The sequence below is a fragment of the Puntigrus tetrazona genome, chromosome 9 (genome assembly GCF_018831695.1).
Source record: "Puntigrus tetrazona isolate hp1 chromosome 9, ASM1883169v1, whole genome shotgun sequence".
Taxonomy (NCBI): domain Eukaryota; kingdom Metazoa; phylum Chordata; class Actinopteri; order Cypriniformes; family Cyprinidae; genus Puntigrus; species Puntigrus tetrazona.
The window spans coordinates 24,490,089-24,513,591 of NC_056707.1; the positions used below are offsets into that span (position 1 = coordinate 24,490,089).

The following is a 23,503-nucleotide window of genomic DNA, read 5'->3' on the forward strand; positions in this document are numbered from 1 at the left end:
GACGAAACAAAGTAATGCATAAGTGTTTGTGCATTGATACTGTACCTCGCCTACTGTAGGGGAAATTATGTTCACATCAGACAGGGACCCAGGTCAAGGTTCATTCACAACAGCGAAAAACTCGAACGGCGACTTTAATTCGAAGTCCTGAAACGAAACGAACCACAAGCTTGATTCTAATACTTTTACACACTTCAATACACATGTAACATGACAAACACGGGGGCTTAAATATGAGATTGTGGATTAATCATGACATAAACAACCAATGAGAAGACAGAAATACTGAACAAGATAAATGAACATGGACCAATGAGAGAACAAAACTAATAACAACACAATAACAAGGAAGCAAAGAAAACATGACTTAAAAGAGGGAAAAGCAGGTCACATGACATGAAAAAGGGATATATGACTCATTTATTTATATTTAAATGATATGTGTGTGTGTATCAAATCAATCAAAATATAAAATATATATAATGCATACGTATACATAAAAAATATAGTATACACACACACACACACATATATATATATATATATATATATATATATATATATATATTTCATTAGCTTCTTAAATAAAAACAAATTCTACAAAGGTTTTTGTAAATTGTAATAAATATTTTTTATTAAATGTAATATTCAAGGAACAATTAAAATATTAGGCTTGCTGGTTCTGAAACGAATCGTGATGGTAAACAGCTTTTTATCAGCCATTTATCTTTAAAGAATTGTTCAATTATGCAGTAACATGATTAAAACCTGCACAGACTGTGAATCAGAATCTGTTTTTTTGGGGGGGTTTTTTGTTACTATCACTTACTATCACTTACTATTACTATCAACATTAGCAGGCAGTTCATTTATCTCAAATCAAATATAAGCGCTCTTACTGATGTTCATTTGGGAACGAGGCTGACAGAGTTTAATCTTCAGCGTGAACATGTACTAAAGCGGAGCGGCGTTTGCCGTGTAAAAGACGAGTGACGTTTCACCTTCGGAGTCCTCGTCTTAAAAGAAAGCGAGCGGTACAGGTAATCACAGTCTCAGAGCAATAGCGGGGCTCTTTGACGCGCGTGGCTTTATCAGAGCTCATGTGCGCTGACGCACCGCCACTATTTTTAGCCACAACAGAACCGAGTTTCCTTGACAAATGTTCAGATTCTCACACACGAGATCCTGAAACAGAGCTATGCGGAGAGGAGGAGAGACCTCGGGGCCAAGCTCATCCAGCCGGCTTGTTTAGCAGATACAACGGTCTAATTGAAAACTGATTGAGTTTGGAAGGAATCCATTAGTGATAGACGTCGGCTTCGGGGCTGTTATTTTTAGTATGAAAACAGCAGATGTTCGTCGAGGGGACAAGTCGTTCTTCACATTAAAAACAAGACTATTTGTTTCGGCCGAAGAAATTTTCAAGGAATTTATTCAGCGGCGATGACCGCGGGTGTGACCCTGGAGCGCAAAATAAAATTTTGTTTTGATATATATTTACAAAATATCTTCACAGAACATGATCTTTGATTAATATCCTAATGATTTTCGGCGAAAAATCGATAATTTTGACCCATGCAGTGTATTTTTGGCTAATATTCTCCCTGCGACATATTCAATAATATAATAAAGATGGAGAGACAGACTTCATAATGTAGCATTTTTAACATTTACTAATGCCGTATTGTTTAATTATAATTATATAATTAATATTAGTATCATAGAATATTAATAACTAATGTATTGCTCATTATAAATTCATTAACTAACATTAATATCATATTATATAGAATTGCATAATGTAATATATTAATTAAATATATTTAACTAATGCAACTTTATTGTGTGTGTGTGTGTGTGTGTGTATACTTATGTAAAATAATTGATTACTAAATGCTACAATAACAAATCATATAATAAGCATAAAATCTGAAACATATACAGTCTTATGCATGACTAGCGGGGATTTGATTCTTTTACAAAACGACTCTTTCTGAAAATGAATCGTTTACTTTGCAGATTCATTCAACATCATCGTTCCGTTGACTTTATTCTCCATAATTTTCTTTAAAAGATGTCGACAAAGCACATTTCCCCCTTTATTTTATCAAAATATAAACAAAACCCAATATCCAAATACATAAATGTCCTTCAATAGTGCTGCACTCTCGTAAAAAAAAAAAAAAAAAAAAAAAAGGTACAAAGCTATGTTCTGGGGCCAAACTTTTTTTTAAGATAAAAATACTTGCCATTTAGTTTCTTATCTGTGCATTATAGTTACAAATAATTTTAAGGTATACACCCTTTAGAGGATAAATACAAAGAAGTACCTTTTGTCAAAAAAGATTCCAACCCAGTCAAAACTATTGTACCTTTTTTTTTCCTTAGAGTCTTAGATAATAACTAATACGCTCGCAACTGACATCGTTCGAGTAGTGTATGATCATCAGCCATTTATACAGATTATGGATTTTGCACACGTGTCAAATCTCTTTTAAACTCTGCGTTCGCTTCTCGTTTTACTGAATAAACCTGCATGTGAACTGAATGAACGCACGCCCCCTTTTGTTCAGTCGCTGGCGTTCGTTCGTTCGTTCGTTCGTTCTGCATTTTCTTCAGCGCCATTCTGAGTCATTCAGACAAGTTCAAAGTGGTTCATTGAGTTCGAAAAATCGATGAAACGTGACTGAGATGCTTTGTTCGCTTGAAAGGCCAGGTTCATTCGCGACGGAAACCCCCGGCTCTCCGGACTTTTTTACGGCTTGCCTGCGCAGCATGATTACGCTCGTGCGTGCAGATGGCTTTTTAAAGACAGCGGCCCCCGAATGTGCACCGAGTGAATTCTTCAAGCTGTTCAATCCACGTCGAGGCAGGTTTGTTTGTGCAGTGACACGCTTCTGTCTGCTGTGTCTTCCAGCACCCCGATGAGAAGAGGTTAGAGGGTCTGTCCAAGCAGCTGGACTGGGACGTGAGGACCATCCAACGCTGGTTCAGACAACGACGCAACCAGGAGAAACCCAGCACACTGGCGCGCTTCTGCGAGAGCATGTGAGAACCAGCTCTGTGCACAAATCTTGCTTTTTTTTGTTATTGTGCTGCAGGATGCCTAATTCAGAGACACCTGCAGTTGGCGTATTTATTTTAAATGGCATTAAAATGCATTAAAAGTTCATTTTACACTCTTAATAAGATGCATTTTTGGATATTCATTAAAGTGCCCCTGTTATGGGTTATGAAAGGTTCATATTTTGGGTTTGGGAGTCCCCAACAACACTTTAAAATGCACGCGAACGCTTTAATTTGCTTATAATATATTTATTATTTGTTCGAAAACTCCCAAAACGATTCGAAATGAAAATTCTGGGCCGGAACCGAATGTTCTGCATGCGAAACGAAATCGAAAATTATTTATTATTTTATTAAATGATACAGAGCGATTTTGTAAAAGTTTTTAACGACACTGCATAAAAAAAATAAAAATAAATGACCACACTTTTACTGAAAGTAACAAAGCTGGACAGAATGTACGCTATATTAATAAAGATAACACTTTACAATAGGGTTCATTAGTTAACTGCTATAGATAACGTGAGCTAATAGTTTATTAGTTTTAATTTATTAATATCGGTTAACGTTACCTGCAACATTTACTAATACAGTATTAAAATCAGCGTTGCGTTCGTATTTAATCCACTCTGAATGAACAACTGTATTATCATTAACACATTAAGGTTAAAAAATATTGGAATAAATGCGCGTATTAGAGTCGATTTGAGCGGACTTTGAGCGTGATGCATGCTCATTGAGCGGAAAGGACAACTTTGCAGGATGTTTTCATTCGCTTTGAGTTATAAAGTGAATTCGTGTTACACAACGCATGAAAGGTCATGTCAAAAAACCGTGATGGGTCGCTCTAAGAGAGGATGCAGGATGGCACTTGATTCTGAAAAGTGGGCATTGCTTCTCAAAGTGAATCATGTGGTTGAAAAGGCTTTGATAAAGTATAATCCTTTTTTTTTTTGTTTTCTAGTGATGCGCACTGATGAATCATTTACACTAAGGAATATTTATAAAGTATAGCACTGTTCAGACGTTTGGGGGCGGTTCACATTTTCTATGAATCTCTGAAAAGTTTCTTAAGCTCACGGAGGCAGCTTTTAATTGAATAAAAATGCCGTAAAAACGGTGAAACAAATGGAATTTATTCCCGTGATGCAAATCTTAATTTTCGGCTTCGTTACGTCGTTAGTCTTCAGTGTCGCGCGACGCTTCAGAAATCATACTAACACGCTGACGTGCTTGCATTTTTATTTCATTTATGATTTTTTTATGAATAGAAAGCATTTGATTTAGATAGAATCGTTTCGTAATTGCGTTTAATAATCACTTTTGATCAATTTAACGTATTCACTCCTTGCAAAAAATGAATCTGACTCCAAATGTTTGAATTTAACTTTGCTTTAATTCAAGTCTTTATGATCTCATTTGATTTGTGCTGTCTCCCGCGGGTTTCTGGCCGAGGGACGCACATCTTCACTAGCTAGGTGTCACCAGTTTAGCATCTCCTGTTCTTTTCCTCCGCTGCTTCATCTTCATCATCCTTTCCACAGCCTCCCATCACTTAAGCATGGATTCGAAGGAATATTTTGCCCGTGACAGCGAATCATACGGTAGTTTTGACAGATTCGACCTCTGCTGAACTCTCTTATGGACGTAAATCGGCGCGTTCTCACCGTTTTGTTGAGCTGGTATCCTCGGCGGTTTGTGTCTGATCTCCGGTCGGGTCTGAAAGCCCCGGAGGTTACAGTGATCATCTGATCAGTGCTGAAGCACGACACTGTGCCATTTACTTCAGAGGCAATTAAGCCGCAGTCTTCAGAGATCACAGAACGCGCTCACGTTTGAGTGTGGCCTAATGAGAACCATGAAACGATGCCTTTCTCTCACAGAATAATAGAGAGACTTCGGAGGGCATGATCAATGGCCTTTGAAAACTGACTGTACAGAATAGCCTAAGGCTGCGCCAATCAGATTGTGATGTTTATGATAATTGTGATTTGCTCGTAAATTCTATTTAATATTTCTGCACAGTACTGTAATGTTTACAGTGACATAGGTTATAATATGCATTGTCGTGATTAAAAAAATTATAAAAGACATTCATTTATTTTTACGTAATTTATTTGAATAAAAATCCAGATTTGCTGTGCTTGTTTGTAGGGCTGCACAATTTGGCAAAAACGATATATATGGAAAAAAGTCATAATATATCAAGATAACGAAATAATAATAATCAGCATCACTATTATTAATATTATTATATAGTCTTCTTGCTTATAATCACTTATAGCCAATTTGTTGTTGTTGCTATTATATTAAATATATATATATATATATATATATATATATATATATATATATATATATATATATATATATATATATATATATATATATATATATATATATATTTATTAAACACTTATTATTTTATTATTATAATTATTATTGCTATTATTAAATGTTGCATTTGCAATTAAACTTAAAATGGTTTTTAATTGATTAAATAAATGTGATGAAATAAAACAGGAATTGTAATAATTATAAAATAATACTAATACTAGAAATGACTTACAATGCAACCGGAAAATTACAGTTCTGATATTTGTGGTTATGACTTTTTTTAAATTATTAAAACACATAGTTCTTCTTCCGGATGCTGGATAGAGAGACACACAGTAATGCACCTATTTTGCAACCGTTTTTAATTTACCCCTCAATCCAGATCTCAAAACCTCAAAACAAGAAAGCGCCGTTCTTATATGTTTTGGATGAGATCGGACGCTCAGCACGATCACGGTCATCTCTGACATTACGCAAGAACCACGTTAGGCTCAACACGCGGCGTCTGGCAGATTTCATACAGCTCTCCGACAAAATACTGAACTGAAACGCACGAAAACTGACCACACAGTCTGTAGAAACGTTCAAGTCATACGGCGTTTCTATGGAGACTAAAAATATTCCTTTTTTCTCTGTGGGTGTGGAATAATCCACTCGCTCTGTGAGCTGCGATTCTTCCCTTGCGAAGCGAGAAAGACGATCAAAAAAAACCCCCGTTGCGCAAAGTCAGTCGAGGTTACAGCAATAACGAGAGCCTGTGCTGTAAATGAATCGGCGTTCCTCCTTTTTGTGCAAAAAACCCCCCAAAAAAACTAAACAAACAAGAGCGAGGACAAATGCAACTGAACTTTTGGTGTGAAAATGTCAACTTGTTAAAATTCGAAGCCAAAAAATACAACACTGACAGAATTAGGTTACGTTCTGAGTATTATGTTACCGTACGGTTTACAGTTTGTGCAGAATATGGATTAATATGCATTTGAAAAAACAATACGCCGTAGGCCGGTTGCATAAAAACAGCCAAAACTAGTCTGACCATCTAACAATTAATCAAGGAGTAATTAGTCTGACTTTAATCTAAACTTTTATGTAACTGACTTACATTTTTAAAGAAAAAAACAATAAATGACTAACTTGAGGAACACCATTTATAAACCATTTTAGAAGCAGTTACAAAGCAATTAAGACAGACAAAATATATATATATATTTTTTTTATAACTAACATTTGGTTAAATTGTTGTTTTTATTATTTTTAATAAATAATTACCATTCATAAAAAACCACAGAATCGTAAAGCACAGCAAATTACAGAATTGAATGAAAAATATTGTCTATATTGTTATTATTTTTATTGTAAAGTCATGCTGATATTCTATTAGTGCAGCCCTACAATAATTATAATAATTATAATAATAAACTACAATTCCATAAAGCACGGCGAATCGTTTATATTTAATAGAAATGATTATCTTAATTATTATCATGTTTTATAATCATATCGATGTATAGTTAGTGCAGCGTTACGAATAATAATAATAATAATAAATGCTACTATTAATACTAAATACAAACATATATAAAACTGTTATATTATTAATACAGTCATATAGATATATAATTAGTGCAGCCCTACTACTACTACTATTAATTATTATTATTATTATTATTATTGTTATTACTACGAATGCTAAATCAAAATACAAACCAAGTATTAGCTCACGTCAAATTAAAAGTTGAGTGTTTAATAATAATAATAATAATATAAACCAGATTTTAATTGTTTTTGGGGATTGCTGTTTTTCTTGATTTTTGATACGGAGTTGGATCTGTCAGTAGATATTTGTCGGTAATTATACGAATCCTATAGATACAATCTATAACTCAAATGCTTATTTCTTTCTCTTTCTCCACGTCTAACTAACCTGTTTCCAGGCAACTGCTCTGACCTCTAATTAAGTAAATAACTCCCGCTCGTTTGTTTTTACTATTGATCAAGAATAAAGCTCAAAATTGCAGCGTGTTAAATTACGGGGATACCAAACAGCAAAAACTGCCCTTTCATTTCATTACGCCTCAATTGATTATTTTGCCGCTGCCTAACAAGGCCTGACTGCGCTCAAAAGCCTTCATTAGCCCAGCGCTTTCATTCTTTTTCTCAGCCGTTGTTTATGAAGAAGCGCTCGTGAAAGGTCTCGATTTAATGCGGTTTGAAGCTCCGGGATCTGGATTTTCCTCCTGTTTTTCGGACGGCATCACGGATCAGACAGAGGACAGAGCGTCTCTGGTTTTTGAGGAGGCTCGGAGAGGATAGGTGTATCCGGAAGGTCTTTCAAGGTCAGGCTTGAGCTGAAGCCCAGCGGCTCGGATTTTCTGTCCGGTGCGTTCAGTGCAGCGGCTGAAAGCAAGACGTCCGAAGCTTCTCCAATAATGACCCGAGAAATAGGCTGAAAAATGCATTGCTTTCTTCCAATTAGGACTGAGTGCTAGAGCTTGTATGAGCCTCATATTATTTCAGCCTTTTGAAACAGTAAGTAGATCAAAACTGTTGAAGAAGCAAGAAGTAAATCAAAAATTCAAAATGATCGAGGCTCTTTTTCTCCATAGTTTTTCAAGAGGAAGTAATTATATTGGATGGAATATAATTCACAATTTTACCCATTCATTTATTGATTATTATTTATATTATTATTATTATTCAGGGTTTTTTTTCTTTTATAGATAATCTTTTTACAAAAATTTAAATATGTAGCATGCAATTTGCTATTTATTAAATAATAAATAATGATGATGACTGTATTTCAGCTAGGGAAACATTTTAATTTCGTTTAACTTGGAGGACTAAAATAATAACCTACCTATTACTGCAAAAATACAAAAAAATTTAAACAATAAATAAACTATAATAGCATCTCACTGACACTAAACAGTGGATTAGCATTTATTTTTACATCTTTAATGCATATTTTATATACACATAAATATTAGACATTCAAATATTTTTTTAAAAATACTGTGTATTTATATATAATTTAATATAATAGACAGCACTAATATATATATATATATATATATATATATATATATATATATATATATATATATATATATATATATATATTATTACATTTTGAATTATTTTAATCTAAAAACACCATTACTAGCATTATTAAAGCATTGTTACCTTACAAAAATGGTTGAAAATTTAGATTCCCGTAATTGTAGTAGTTGGATCAGAATGGTTTAGAAATGTAAAGACAGTGTGAAGATTGACGGAAGTGCACTCTGACGGTGTCTTGCCGTCTTTCAGTGTCACTCTGTAGCCTGTGGGTGGTTTCTGTGTCCGTCTGCCTTAAAGCAAGGAACTGCAATTGATGTTGTTTTCATTTCTCAAGCGGAGCGACAGGGAGCTCTGTCTGTGTGAATATCAAAGCAGTAATTAATGGCGTATATCACATGGTAAACCCCAGAGGACCGGACGAGCGCTGTCAGAGGGCCTCGGAGAACTCTGCGTGTCTGCGCTAGGCGTTCGTTTGGCTGCGACACTCGTTTCTTTGTCCGCTTTGATCTCGGAGGTATCGGCCGGCACGGGCGTCTGACCATAACCACAGGGGCAAACTGAAAAGCTTCTTCCACCTGGCTTTCCTCTGAACACGCCTACCCTAAAATATCAGTTTCCCAGTAAAATATTACTTATAAATCCCTGTCTGACAATATAGCTTTCTCAGAATCCTTCCCCCTGATAATGTTTCGGCAACCGTGTCGTCTTGAGAGACGGCAGATTTGGGAAAAAATCGCTCTTTTGATTTATTCTGATTCATTTGCAATTCAGTTTGATTCATTTGTGCAGATTCGCCTTTAACTCCTGCGTTTCCTTTCACGCATTTATGAGCTTTTGTCATGCCGAAATAGAAACGCGGTCCAACAGAAAACGAATTATATGACGAAAGCATTTTCAAAGGTAGCGCTGACGAAGATCCAACAGGTTTTGAATTATTAAGTTTTTGTTCATCGAGGTTCAACAACCTTCACAAATGAACACAACTTTTATTGATTATGGAGCCCAAATTCAATTAGCAGAAGTAAAACCTAAAGTTAGGTCAAGTTAGTAGTTAGTTAGCGACTAGTTAGTAGATGAGTTTACCTGTTTAAATATCCAGAAAACTTCTGTATTTCTATGTAGCCACCTGTTAATAATCACGTTTTTTCAAATAGAGTGTCTATACAGCCTCTTTTTTTAATAGGGTTTCAAAATATCTTGGTTTTGGCTTTGTTTTTCGATTGCTTTCATACTTTCTGACCGGAAAGTAGTTTGACCAATAGCATGCAGGCATTTAAACCAATCGACCAATCACAGCATGCAAGAGGGTGGGATCTATACACTTTCAGACTAAAAAAAGTACAAAAGCTCCTTTCAATTGGTGCTAGTAATTAACATTCAGGTGTTAATATGTACACTAGAAATCCTAGTATGGACTTTAAGCTATACTGGTATACTACACCTTTTAGGAGTAACGTGTGTGCATATAATATATGAGGACTGTTGAGAGCTTGTCAGCTGGAAAACAAGACAAAGTACAGGCATTTTAGGCCATTTAGAAATCTCGGCCAAGTATATGCTCACTCTAACAGAAGTAAAAACTTTAAGTAAGCTTATTATCAGTAAACAAACAATGTTATCAAATGTCTTCTTGTAGCATAAAGCATGAAAATATCTTGAGCTTGTGTTAACCACAGACCTTATTTCCGGCATTTAGCCAGAAACCCGTTCAAAAACCCATTGACTTTGAGACGATGGGACCTCAAGTGCAAAAATGAGAATTTGTTTCTGGGTTTTTGCCTACTTGGTCATTTATTCCTTTCGGCACATTGGCATCTCTTACTGAATTTTTCTTCCCTTTTAGAGCAAACGACTACCGTAATCTCTATTTTTAATGGCCTTGCCATCTGTTTCATAATAGCAGCGGTTCTCCGTCAGACGTTACTGGAAATGTACAGCATGGTCATAAAAAATACAGTTCATTCATTTCTATTTTATGTCTGATTCTTATTTTTAATATATGTTTATAGCTTTGTAGGCCGCATGTTTTTAAACCGTCCGCTCACATCCTGCACTGGCACTGTTTTACATGTATTTATGCACATGGCAGATGCTTTCATCCGTTGACATTGCATTCAGGTTGTGCATTTGATAACTTCACGCATTTCCTGGAAATCTGACTCATGATCTCATCGTTGTTAGCGCAGCGCTCTGTTGTTTGAGGTTTAGTTGTGCAGCTGCATGAGCCACTATTTCAAAAACTGGGCTGATTTTGATTCGGCGCTGAATTCAACACTCGGTTTTGAGCATCCAGTCATCTTGAGGTATAAGTTAGATAATGCATTATGTTGGATGATGTGCATATGTTTTTAAGGGATCTGTAAAGGCCAGTCTCATTCATCTGAAGGTGGTTCTTGGCCTGAAAAGTTTAAGAAACACTTCTCTAGAGTATTCAGACTTGCAGAAATCGATGGATGGAGAAAAAAAAAAGAAGAAGAGGGGAAAAGGTTACATGAATCAGCACTGGAATGTCTGGTGAGAGAAGTGTGTGTGTGTGTGTGTGTGTGTGTGTTTAGTTTGTGGTAGAACAACTGGTTTAGGGTGACTCATACAGATGACATGTTGAAAAATAGGGCGACTGGTGCAGAGCGTTTTAGAGCAGTGCTTCTCAACTGGTGTTGCTTCTGGACACAGACTTTAATCTCAACAGCAAGTGAATGTACTTAAAATGTACTTAAAATTACGGTTACATTACATGTGCATTACAGAGTCATATCAGGAAGAATCACAGTTTCCTTAGGCCCTTTAAAGCGTTTTTTGAAGATGAATTGGACTGCAAAATGTGTTTTTTGATAGTCGGAGCAAGTCAAGAGACTTATCTTAAACTATAAAATAGTGAATTTAAAAAAATAGCGAAGTTAATCAAATAATGGCAATATATCTGTTTGGTTAAAAACTGGATGGTTGCATAAAAAACTGGTAAAATGGTGTGTGTATTGATGTCTTCTCTAAAAATGTTACGTTTCGTTGTATCTGTGTTATTATTCAACAGTGTCCATGTTTGAAAGGCAATATGTGATACACTCTTACCAGTTGTACAATAGAAATAATATATAATTTATTATTATTAATAACAATAATAATAATAATGGTGACACTTTACAATATTCACTTTACAAGGTTCATTAGTTAACATGAACTAAAAATAAACAATCATTCTACAGCATTTATTAATCTTAGTTAATGCTAATTTCAGCATTTACTAATGCATTATTAAAAAAGTTGTTATTAACAAATATTATTAAACGCTGTTATAAATATCTTGCTTATTGTTTGATCATTTTAATTGATATTTAACTAATGTTAACAAATTATACCTTATTATTACACCTTATTATTATTATTATTAAATGTTATAATAATAATATATTTAATGCACAATTAAACATTGCCAAGGAATGATACAGACACTCCGGTGCTGCATTTAAGCTATTTTTTGTGACATTGACGGAGAATGTAAGTACTTAAAAATATCATTGACACGTTTTGAAGTGCTGAAATTTTTTTGTTGTTTTGGTTTGTTTTGTTTTTTTTTAAAGGAAAGTCTGGCTCTAATCTTGGCTAATTTTAAGCAGCGTATTTAAAAGAACAGCTTCGGTTTGAAACAGGAATCATTATAAATGCCCTCGGCGTCGCTTTTGATCAACGCATCCATGCAGAATGAAAATATGAATTTCTTTAAAGAAATCTTACTGACCCCAAACCTGTATGTTTGTCACGCACTAAACGCTGTCTCTCGGTGCATTCATTCAAGGGCTAATTATGGAGGGAAGGGACAGAATGAAATTTTATATCAGCCCAGGCCGGGGTCCTATCTTCAGCTTGGCCTTTGTTATGAAGGACGCGCTATGAAATGTTGTCACGGTAACAGCAGGACTTAAGAAACGAGACATCTTGCACATTAAATTCCTAATCAATGTTGAAGTACTTGAGCGTGAGGAGTGGGGTTATCCTGATCGCTGTGTTCACATCCCCCGTCTCTGGACCAAATATCATAATGATGTTGCTTAATAGAACATTATTTTGTGTATTTGGTATAATGCAATGCGTTTATGTGTTTCAAAAAAACATGTTATTTTCCACATACTGTACATTATCGGTTCTCCTCTGAGCCCATAGTTCGAAAAAAGCAGATTGGCCAACTTGAAAGATGGCCCATCAGAGCACACCCTGCCTTTTTAGAACTATGCGTTGTGATTGCGTTCGTTGTGATTGGGCGAATACCTCAAGCGTGTGACGGAAATGTTACGCCCCCTCACCATACTGTGATGGCGCTATGACATAAAAACAATAAAAGCCGTTACAAATGAGGCACGTGTTGCATACAACACATAACAGACATAATTACTGATCATTATGATTTTTTACGATTTTTAATAGTAAGTAGCAGATTCTTTTAATAAGAAATGTAGCTTACTTAAAAGTTGCGAGTCAGAAGCACCAGACTGTCCTTGCAGAGTTAAAGTCTCTGTTGTGAACGACTTGACCACTGATGACCACTAGTCGCGTCTTCTTCTGAAAGCGCAAACTAATTAGCTTCACTTTCACAACAAAACGTATCTAAACATGGCGAGAATAGCTCCGTCTTCTTTGCGAAAACATTTGGGGCGGAGTCATGCAATTAAATCCACTCTGTGACGTATAAAAAAAGCGGGCGCGTTTAAACGAGTCATAACTTTTATAAAGAATATCTCTTTGGTTTCGAGACTTAAGTCTTTGCAACTTTAGGGATCTTGTCTACTCACTCACAAGCCGTAAAGTTGGAAATTGCATCACATGACCCGTTTAAAATGATCTTGCTGTTTCGAAGTGCAGTGTTTCTGAATGCCCTTTTCTGTGTGTTTTCTTCGCAGGTGGAGGTTCACGTTTTACCTGTACATATTTACATACGGCGTGCGCTTCCTGAAGAAGGTAAACAGCCTCTTTTGACTGAATAATTGCCGGTCATTGTGAAACAGCACATCTTTTATGATTGACAGGTCGATACATCCATTATTCTGTTTTGCTCTCAGTCTTCTTGTTTCCATAAAACACTCCAGAGTTGTTGACAGGATGTTGTCGAGCAGACAAGCTTTGTTTTTTTCCACAGCGTTATCAAATAGATGCAGTATCACAGTTTTTTATTTACTTATTCGGTATCGCGACTACAAAATGCAGCAGCAAGCTGAGAGTTATTCTGCGTTTTGCCTTTCATCACCTCTTGGGGGTTTTGCGGAGCGAACATGCAGACAAGATGAAGTTAGAGAGATGTCAGCTCTGACTTGATTTTGATTTTATTTGTTGTGTCGTACCGTGCGCTGAGAGACAGCATCTATAAACTCTCTCTCCCTGCCCTTCCTCTCATAAAGCTATTCATAATTCATCGCTCTATCCATAATGCAGATTATTTTTCTCCAAGCAAACATGTTCAGAGGAACCGGCCGCATCTTTGACTCTTCAATGAAGCAATTAAGGGATAGTTCACACAGAAATAAAGATCATTGTTTACTCAATATCATGTTGTTCCAGACTGGGGCTGCACAGTATATCGCAAATGAAGGCCATATGCATTTTGATATGATTTTACTACATGAATTTGTAAGTAGACGCAGCAAGTAGATGCAGCAACATCTATAAATGTTATGCACATGTAAAAATATATTTAAAACTCATTGAAGTGTATAAAACACTAAAAAAAACTGTATTTATGAATAGACACAAATAGGTCATGCTATGTGTGTCTTTGTAGAAACTAGGCTAAAGGTGCATGACGGTGCACTTTTCTGAATGAGTTCATTTGCCTCAGATGGGACTGGTTTTATTAATAGGAGCAGGGGTGGAAGTGGGCTGACATAAACCCAAAACAGACCTACAGCTCATACAGGCTCAAGAACTGAAGAATATAGATGCATCTGAAGCAGGCTATTGGGAAATTGGTATTGGATTTTTTTTTTAGTGTACTTGTTCTTAAAAAGGATTGGTCATGGGAAGAGAAACACTCAAATAAAATTGAGCTACAAAACTGAAGAAACCATTCAGAGAATATTTGTTTACTCTCCGTCCGTTTGAATACGATGCAGAACAATGAAATTGGACGCAACCATGACCACTGGGTTTTTTCCCCAATTCATTTTCTGCACAGGCATTTGAGTTAAGTGAAGCATTTGGACCCTTGAACTAAACAAGCTAGCTAAATCCCAACAACAACGACAACAAAAAAGTTAGCACTGGATAGATTTAACAAAGCAGGAAAACATCATAAAATTCATGGACATTTTAAGATTATTAAGTAGTGCTGTCCTATGATTAATCGCAATGAATCACATCCAAAATAAAACATTTTGTCCACATAATGTATATGTGTGTACAATGTATATTTATTACACACACACACAAACACACGCACACACACACACATATATATATATATATATATATATATATATATATATATATATATAAAAACACACACATGCATGTATATATTTAAGACAAATCAATTTTTAAATATTATAAGGGATATAAATATACATACATGCATGTAAATACATGTAAACATTTTAAATATATATGCATGTGTGTGCATTTATATATACATAATAAATATACACAGTACGCGCGCATATAGTATGTAAACGAAAACTTTTATTTTGGATGCGAATAATTGCATCCAAACACATGCAGTATATAATATTTTGAAAATATTAGGAGACTTTTTTTTTATGCATCGAACAACAGATACAAAATAATACAATAGACAATACAAAGCCAGGGACACAAAGAAGAGGGATTAAATAAAAATATATATTAAATAAGAGAAAGCAAGTTTTGATCGCCTTTCTATTAGTGCTTCTTTGAATAGTATAAAAATAGCTTTCCAGTTCTTTATAAAACACCGTGAAACAGGTTTTTTATTAGAAAATTTACAGGAGACTTCTATTCAACAATCGAAGCTGCATTACGCAAAAGTGCGGACTTCACGGGTCTAGCACATGGTCACTGTCTAGGGCTTTGTTTTCAAGCGTGCGATTGATTGCATTCGCTGTTCTTCCGCTAGTGGTTATCAAACAGCGTTGCACGGCTGCGGGCGCCCCCTTCTGGATTGGAGGGGGATTGCCTGCATTCGTAATAAGGCCGAATACATGTATCGTGCCACCCCTAGTACATTCATATATGTCACGTAAACAAAAACCTTTATTTTGGAAATGACTAATTGCTCGACGGCACTTCTATATAGCACTTGTTTCAATTTTCCTAATGAGTATTTATCATAATTCTTGCACATTGTTCATAGTTTGTCATTAAAAAAAAGCATATAATGATGTTGCAGCATCAGACGCCCGTCCACAGGTTTTCTTGTTCTCGGATGTGGCCTTCGAGAACGATGCTGCGAAATAGCTAATTAAGCAGAAGTTGCGTCGGATTGGATCATATGTCAGTATTCTCAGAGCACAACAGCAGATCTCGCAGGAAATCACCAGCTTCACAATACCAGGCTTTGATGCCAGCCAACTTTCCTACATAATGATGTGGTTTATCGAGAGGGGAAAAAGTGAATTCAAAGCATTTCAATTATGTAGCTAGCACTGAGGATAATGACTGTATTTTCGGTCTTTTTCGCACTTTGATGTAGCTATATCCAAAAGTTCTTTCAGAAGACATTATCTCGTGTCTTTAGTGAAAAGCTCTGGAGATCATTTGTGTCTCTGTGTTTGATTTTAAAGAGCCCGTGGCTGTGGAACACCCGAGAGTGCTGGTACAACTACCCCTATCAGGTACGTTTATACCGTCTGATATATCAATAACGATTATTAAATGGGTCACGCTGTATTATGCTTTTTTTCTCTCTCTCTGAGGGTGTTTACGAGACAGCGATTTACTAAAAATGGAAGTTTTACGCTTGCGTTCTTAAAAAGTTTTACAGATGACATTCCTCCTTTGCACAGGTCTGTGATAATGACTAAAAAACGTCGTATTTTCAAGCCTGAATATGCCAGTGTTGCATAAATGAATGGCCAAAATACATTTTTGGTTCAAAATTAGGCCTTTTTTTAAGGCAAAACAGTCCGACGTTATACTCTACCCTCTCTATTAGATTCTTTTTGAAAGTTAGAAACCGTTTTGCATGTCAGTGCATTAACATTGCAGTCAAACAAAAACAGATCATTCAATTTTTTACGTTTCTAATGCAATTTTTAAGGTATTAAATCAGGGATTTATGGGCCCATGAGTTGATGAAAAGCTAATAATGCAATCATAAAAACATCAAATTAAAATATACATAATAAAAAAAAATACTAATATTATATTTGACGTTTAATGTAATATATCTGACATTTAATTATCACGTGAATTACAAATACAACAAATAAATAAATGAAAGAGAAGCGTGAACATGCAAAGGTTTCGTTAAAATTGAAATATTAAAATTAAAAAACTACTCGACCTCGGACCACCCGAGAAGTAAATGGGTTTGTTTCTCCGTCAGATTCTGAGAAATGCAGCATTACATCACTCTGCAGTGAATGGGTGCCGTCAGGATGAAAAGTTGAAAAAACCTCACAATAATCCACACCACTCCAGAAAAGCTGCATGTTTAAAACCAATTTTAAAAAATGACAAATTATCTTCAAAGCTTCTGGTTAAATTACAGGTTCTTTATCCGTAATATTTTACTTTTCTCCCGTGAAAAAGTCAAAGTCGTCTGAATCAGGAGAGAAATATGCACAGATCGAGCAGCAGAAAAACTGTTCTTAACAAATACCTCTATGGAGTTTGATGCAAGATGACATTTTTCGCGGAGAAAGCGTTATTATGGATTGCGGAGTCGCGTTTTAGCCAGAAGTGACAGTTTAAAGTTAAAATCGCCTTAATGACGCATTCGTTTCTTTGCAAACTTACCTTATAAGTTGTCAGATGAGTTCGGCTGTCAAACCCTGCTCAAAATGCTCATTAGTGCTGCTCATTAGTGCTGCTCTTTGTGCGGTCTTGTGTTGCTGACTCTATTGTGTCTGACTTTTATAGCCGTTAACCGTGGATTTGCATTACTACTACATACTGGAGCTGTCCTTCTATCTGTCGCTGCTCTTCTCGCAATTCACAGACATCAGAAGAAAGGTACGTAACCGTGAGTTTACAGCCTCGGATGAAACTCTTTTCATCTTCAGAGCATCAGTATTGGGCTGCTGGCAGCAGTTACCGCACATCTGAGCTTGAAAGATAGCTTTGTGAAGGCAGCGAGCGCTGCTTTGGTCTGGTTAGACGCGTCTGCCGCAGCGCTTTGAGATTCTCGCGAGAGGGATCACGCTCGTTTCCTCTGCCGTGCAGGACCGGAAGGGTTTTCTGGTTTCGGGGGAAACTTCCTTCTAAGCACGTGAAATCACGAGCACTAATAACTGCTGCCACTTAATTTCAGCTGAGGCGTAAAGTGTTTAATATTCATTGTCTTGTGATACTCATATGCGGTAATGAAAAATGCATATTTACGATCGGTATGCACGATGTTCATTTATATGCGAGATTGGGTCGGGTTTCTTTATGAATGCTTTGTCGCGTGCATAAATTGCGGTTTTTAAATTAACGTTCGGGGCCTCATGAATTATGCTGATTTAACTGGAAATTCAACTTTTGGAAATGACATTTTTGGAAATCGTTTATTTTCAGATTTGGTCTTTTGATAACACAGGAGCAGGTAATTGGGAAAGTGGAAATGTTGTTTAAAATGTTGCTTTACTGCTGCTGTATATTAAGCACGTCAAATAAATCGTTAAATGCATTATTCAAAAGTTTTTTAAGAAATTCAGCAATGATGCATTAAGTTGTGTCAGTAAAGACTTTTATATTGTTTCAAAAGATTTGTAATTATCCTAAGTATAAAATAAATGCAGATTTTTCTATATTATATGCACCGTATATATAAAGATAATGGTTATTTTAAATTGTATGATATTACTTTATTTCATTTTTTTTTTTTTTTACTTTTGATTAAATAAATGCATCCTTGATGGGCACTAGACTGATCTCAGACAGTGAATGAATGAAAACGAGAAATAATGAAAATAAAATAAATCAATAGCTAAGTACCATCGCTTCGGAAAAAAATGTCACGCATTTGCATTCAGGATTAATTTAAAGCTTCCGTGTAAATCAGAATCGCATCTACGTTCGTTCAGGCTGCACTGGTTTGCCCCGCCCACCGACAAATCTCATTGGTCCAAACTCCCGCCTCGCGTAATTCGCAACTCTATCATTTATCTTCTGTTTGGCTGTTACGGCACCGTACCACACATCATTTCCGCTTTCATTATGGACAAGCAAATTACTTGACGCGGTGAACTTCTCCTGCTGCGCCTGTTTGGGCCACGGCGTCGGTCTTAAACAAATGTCATGTAAATGAATGCAAATGTAAACAAGTAAAATCCAGACTGCCCTCGGCGCTCTCAAAAGCTTCATTGAGCCGCGCGGGCTGTGTAATTGTGCTGTGTTGATTACAGCAGCGCGGCCTCGGTGTAAAATGCTCTCCTGCGGCTGGCTCGGGCGCGTGTCGGTTTTGTGGCGTAACGCAGGAGAAGCTCAGTCTGTGTGTTTGAACAGGTGGACGCTTGCTCTCAGAGACTCCTTGAAGTCGCGGCTGGCACCTGCAGTCTGTAGCTTTATAGATTTTCTTTCTCTTCTTTTCTTCGCAACCCCTCAGTGCCAAACTCATGCACTTATCCGCTGTCGTTTCTCTGCTCACTGTTGGCATGTTTTTCTGTTTGTAGTGTTTGCCAGGCAACAGAGTCGGGTTGAGGTTGTTGGGAAAACATTTGTGTACATATATATATACATATATATATATATATATATATATATACACATATGTACACATGCACACACATATATATATATATATATATATATATATATATATATATATATATATATATATATATATATATATATATATTTATTTATATACATACATATATATATATATATATATATATATATATATATATATATATATATATTTATTTATTTATATACATACATATATATATATATATATATATATATATATATATATATATATATATATATATATATATATATATATATATATATATACATATATATACATATATATACATACATATATATATATATATATATATATATATATATACATATACATATATATATATATACATACATATATATATATATATATACACACATATATACACACTTATATACATACATATATATACATACATATATATATATACACATATACATACAGTATATATACATATACAGGGGTATAGCAATAAACACGTTCGGTAGAATGCATCATAAACATGTTTGAATCATAAGGTGGATTTTAAGCAAATCAGCCAGTGAATTACCTACTGCTTCAAAACTGATATTTGTTGGACATTAAGTTAAATGCACAAACACATTTAGTAATGTTTGATAATTTAGTAATGGTTTATATCAGTCAAACACTTTCATTTATGTAGCGCTTTTAACAATACAGGTTGTATTGTTTGTACAGAACAGTACGAGATTGAACAATTTGCTAATAAATGCAGAGACGGTCTCTGGAATCCGTTCGACGATAATCGCAAAACAATATTACAAAATGTATTTCTATGTTTTGTTCTATGTGCATTCAATTAAATTTGGATGTAAACCCCCCCTTTTCTGTAAGTAAATGAATGAATGTAAACAGACACTGAGCTGTTCATGAGGCTGTCTGGGTCTGGAGTCGGGCATCTTCATCTGTCTTTATTTTGATTAGGTTCACTGTAGTTGTTTTATGTTGTAAAAAAAAAAAACTTAAAAAAACATATCCATTCATGTCATGCAATGGCTAAGCAGTAATAATAAGCTATCATAAATAACAGTAAAATAACTACATTATGTGCATATTTATTTTGAATAAAACAATGAACAAATTTCAATAAAACAGTATTAATTAAAACATTATTAATCAACAAATATTTAGTAAAATCTTTCATACAAAAAATATATCTATCAAGGTTAATACGATACAAATCATATTAACCTTGAAATAAAATTTCAAACATTAACTGATATTAAATAATATTTGTAAAAACATATGTATCAACATTATTATTGTTCATTACTAAAATAAACAAAGTTCATTTATTTATATAAAAAGTTATTTTTCTATTTCTATCTATTTTTTTTTAATTGGTAACGCTTTACAATAAGGTGTCATTTGTTAACCTGGACAAACAGTGAACAATGCATTTATTGTATTATTTATTAATCTTTGTTAATGTTAAGTAACACAAATACAGTCGTTTATTGTTAGTTCGCGTCAGTGCATTAACTAACCTTATTGAAAAGTGTTACCAAAACCGATTTTTTTTACTTTTACTTAACTTTGACAGTGTTTTAAAATAAATAAATAAATAAAACGACACCTTTTTTTTGCCTTTCATGCCCCGCTGTTTCCTTCAGGAAATGCGAATCTTATTTTTCTTTGCTCTGTCCTTTCAGTTTTTTTCCATGCACGCGTTGAAGATGCGCTCTGCCTCATTCCTGCCCCTTCTCTTGGTTTGCCATGCTTCCGTTCTGTTTTTCACCCCACTGCACTTCCTCCTCATCTTCTTCACCATCATCATCAATCTGCTTGCTGAGTCAGTGCATCCCATGATGCCGCAGGGGAGCATGCAACACCTGGCCTCTTAGCAGCGCTCTTCAACAGGATTTCCTCAGTCAGAATAGAGCGTGAGGACACTGAAGGCTCTCTCTTTATATATGTGATTCATAGCAGTGCTTGACAGTGAAGCTGTTTAATTCGATTCAGTGTTAAACGCGCGCTAATGATCGGTTCCTGTAGTTGCTAGCGACGTGCTGTATCTATATGGGTGTAAACCTGAATTAGCCCTGGAGTACATTTTAGACTGAATATGCTTGTGCTGTATTTTAAAAACATCATGAAAAAGGCTGTAAGAGACCTTAAGCCCAGCCACGTGAACATTTTTTTCATTATTAATTAAACTCGGTCATTTAAATAATGGCATGAATCGGATGCCAAGTAGAAAATAAAGAGCTAGTTAGTCATTTCTTGCTCAGTCAGGGTTTAGCACACAAAAAAAGTAACATAAATAAAACAGTCTAAAATCAATTGGTTGCAACAATTACAATTTATTACGTTTTTATTTTAAAAAAAATTAATATCAATGTTTTTATTTAATATTAACATTTATTAACATTAGTAAAATCATGTAGTATTTTAGTAAATTATTTAGTAAATCAATTATTATTTAAAATTATTTTTCTTTTATATTATCGTGGTTGATTTTATTTTGTTACAGCATTTCTGTTTTAGTTTTTGTGGGGTTTTTGCATGTTTTTGGGATTTGTTCTTTAAAAGGTTTCTATATAGTTCTTAGTTTTCATGACAGTCAAAAATTTGAAATAGTAAATTTCAAGAACAGATACAAGTTTATTAATCATTAAAAATCATTAGTTAATCACTAGTTAAAAATCATTAGGCAAATCATTAAACATCAATAACATTTTTCTTATAATATGTATATATATATATATATATATATATATATATATATATATATATATTTTTTTTTTTTTTTTTTTTTTTTTGTTAATTAATTGACTAAGAGTCAATGATTACATATTTACACTTGTCTTAATTTAATTGTGATTTAAAAAAAAAAAAAAGTTGCCAATACGGTATGGTATCATATTTGATCCATGTAATAAAATGTATGATAAGGACAGGAAAATGTCTTTTGTCGATGTGTTTAAAGTGCATAAAAGGCTCACATCCCGTGTGACTTCCTGCAGGACTTTCTCCTGATGTTCCTGCATCACGTGGCCACCATCTCTCTGATCACCTTCTCGTACGTGAACAACATGGCTCGGGTGGGAACGCTGGTCATGTGCCTGCACGATGCTGCCGACGTCCTGCTGGAGGTGATTTCCTGTTACAGACACAATCCTGTGCATCATTAGTACAGCATTAGGAACTCCTTAGATTCTGGTTTTAATGTCGGAAAGTTAGTTGGTCGATCTATCGGCTACGTAATTATTTTTAAACCCAAAAATATTAATGTTTACCGCTTGCTCGTCCCCATGTTTCGTTTTTTCACACAAAACCACAGCGAATAAAAGCCAGGGAAGTGTTATGCGTTCAGTCAGTATGATTTTTATGAACTTTCACTGATAATATTGATACTTTCATTTCTGAGTGAGAGGGTGTTAAAACAAGGCATGACTTCACCCCAAAATTAAATTAAAGTGTATTAAAAAATATAATAAATAAATAAAACATGAAATATATTTATTTAAACGTATGCATAAAAACATAATACGTGCATTTAAAATACAATATTAACAAATAAAATATAACACATAAAAAGGATATATGATGCAGATGTAATAATGTAGAAATAAATGTGTGTGTGTGTGTGTGTATATATATATATATATATATATATATATATATATATATATACACACAACACATACACACACATTGAATAAATTATATATATATATATATATATATATATATATATATATATATATAACATTACTGAGACTGATAATTTGATAAAAAATATCCAAATATGCAAAATAGGTTTTTGTTTCCATAATATTTCTGTGCATAATCAATTATTTATACATCAATACACACACACACACGCATGTATATATTTAAGAAAAACATGTTACGTTTATATATTAAATATATTTATATATGATGGAAATTATATGAATATACTCACTCAAAATGTATGCTGTATGTATGTGTCTTCACATATAGATAATAAATGTACAGAAGCACACACACAGATGTTATGTAAACCAAAACTTTTATATTGCATGTGATCACCCCTTTAGACAGCCCTAGATAAAAATACAATTTAAATGAATTTAGCTGACTGTCACATGATGACTTGTTGAGCTATACTGTACAATCAAGACGCGCTATTTACATGCATTAATATCTGCCGTGTTGATATTAATCATGCGGCAAATC

The 23,503-nt window shown here is 34.6% G+C and overlaps 1 protein-coding gene across 2 annotated transcripts in view; it reads left to right on the plus strand.

Moving 5' to 3' along the window:
• cers6 (ceramide synthase 6) overlaps nt 1–23,503 on the plus strand; it is a 36,762-nt gene that overhangs the window by 5,534 nt on the left and 7,725 nt on the right. For both annotated transcript variants that reach the window (XM_043249571.1, XM_043249570.1), the window contains exons 3-7: nt 2,918–3,048; nt 13,356–13,413; nt 16,206–16,256; nt 17,506–17,598; nt 22,306–22,434. In XM_043249571.1, coding sequence (XP_043105506.1) covers nt 2,918–3,048; nt 13,356–13,413; nt 16,206–16,256; nt 17,506–17,598; nt 22,306–22,434 — 462 coding nt within the window. The remainder of the gene's footprint in view (nt 1–2,917; nt 3,049–13,355; nt 13,414–16,205; nt 16,257–17,505; nt 17,599–22,305; nt 22,435–23,503) is intronic.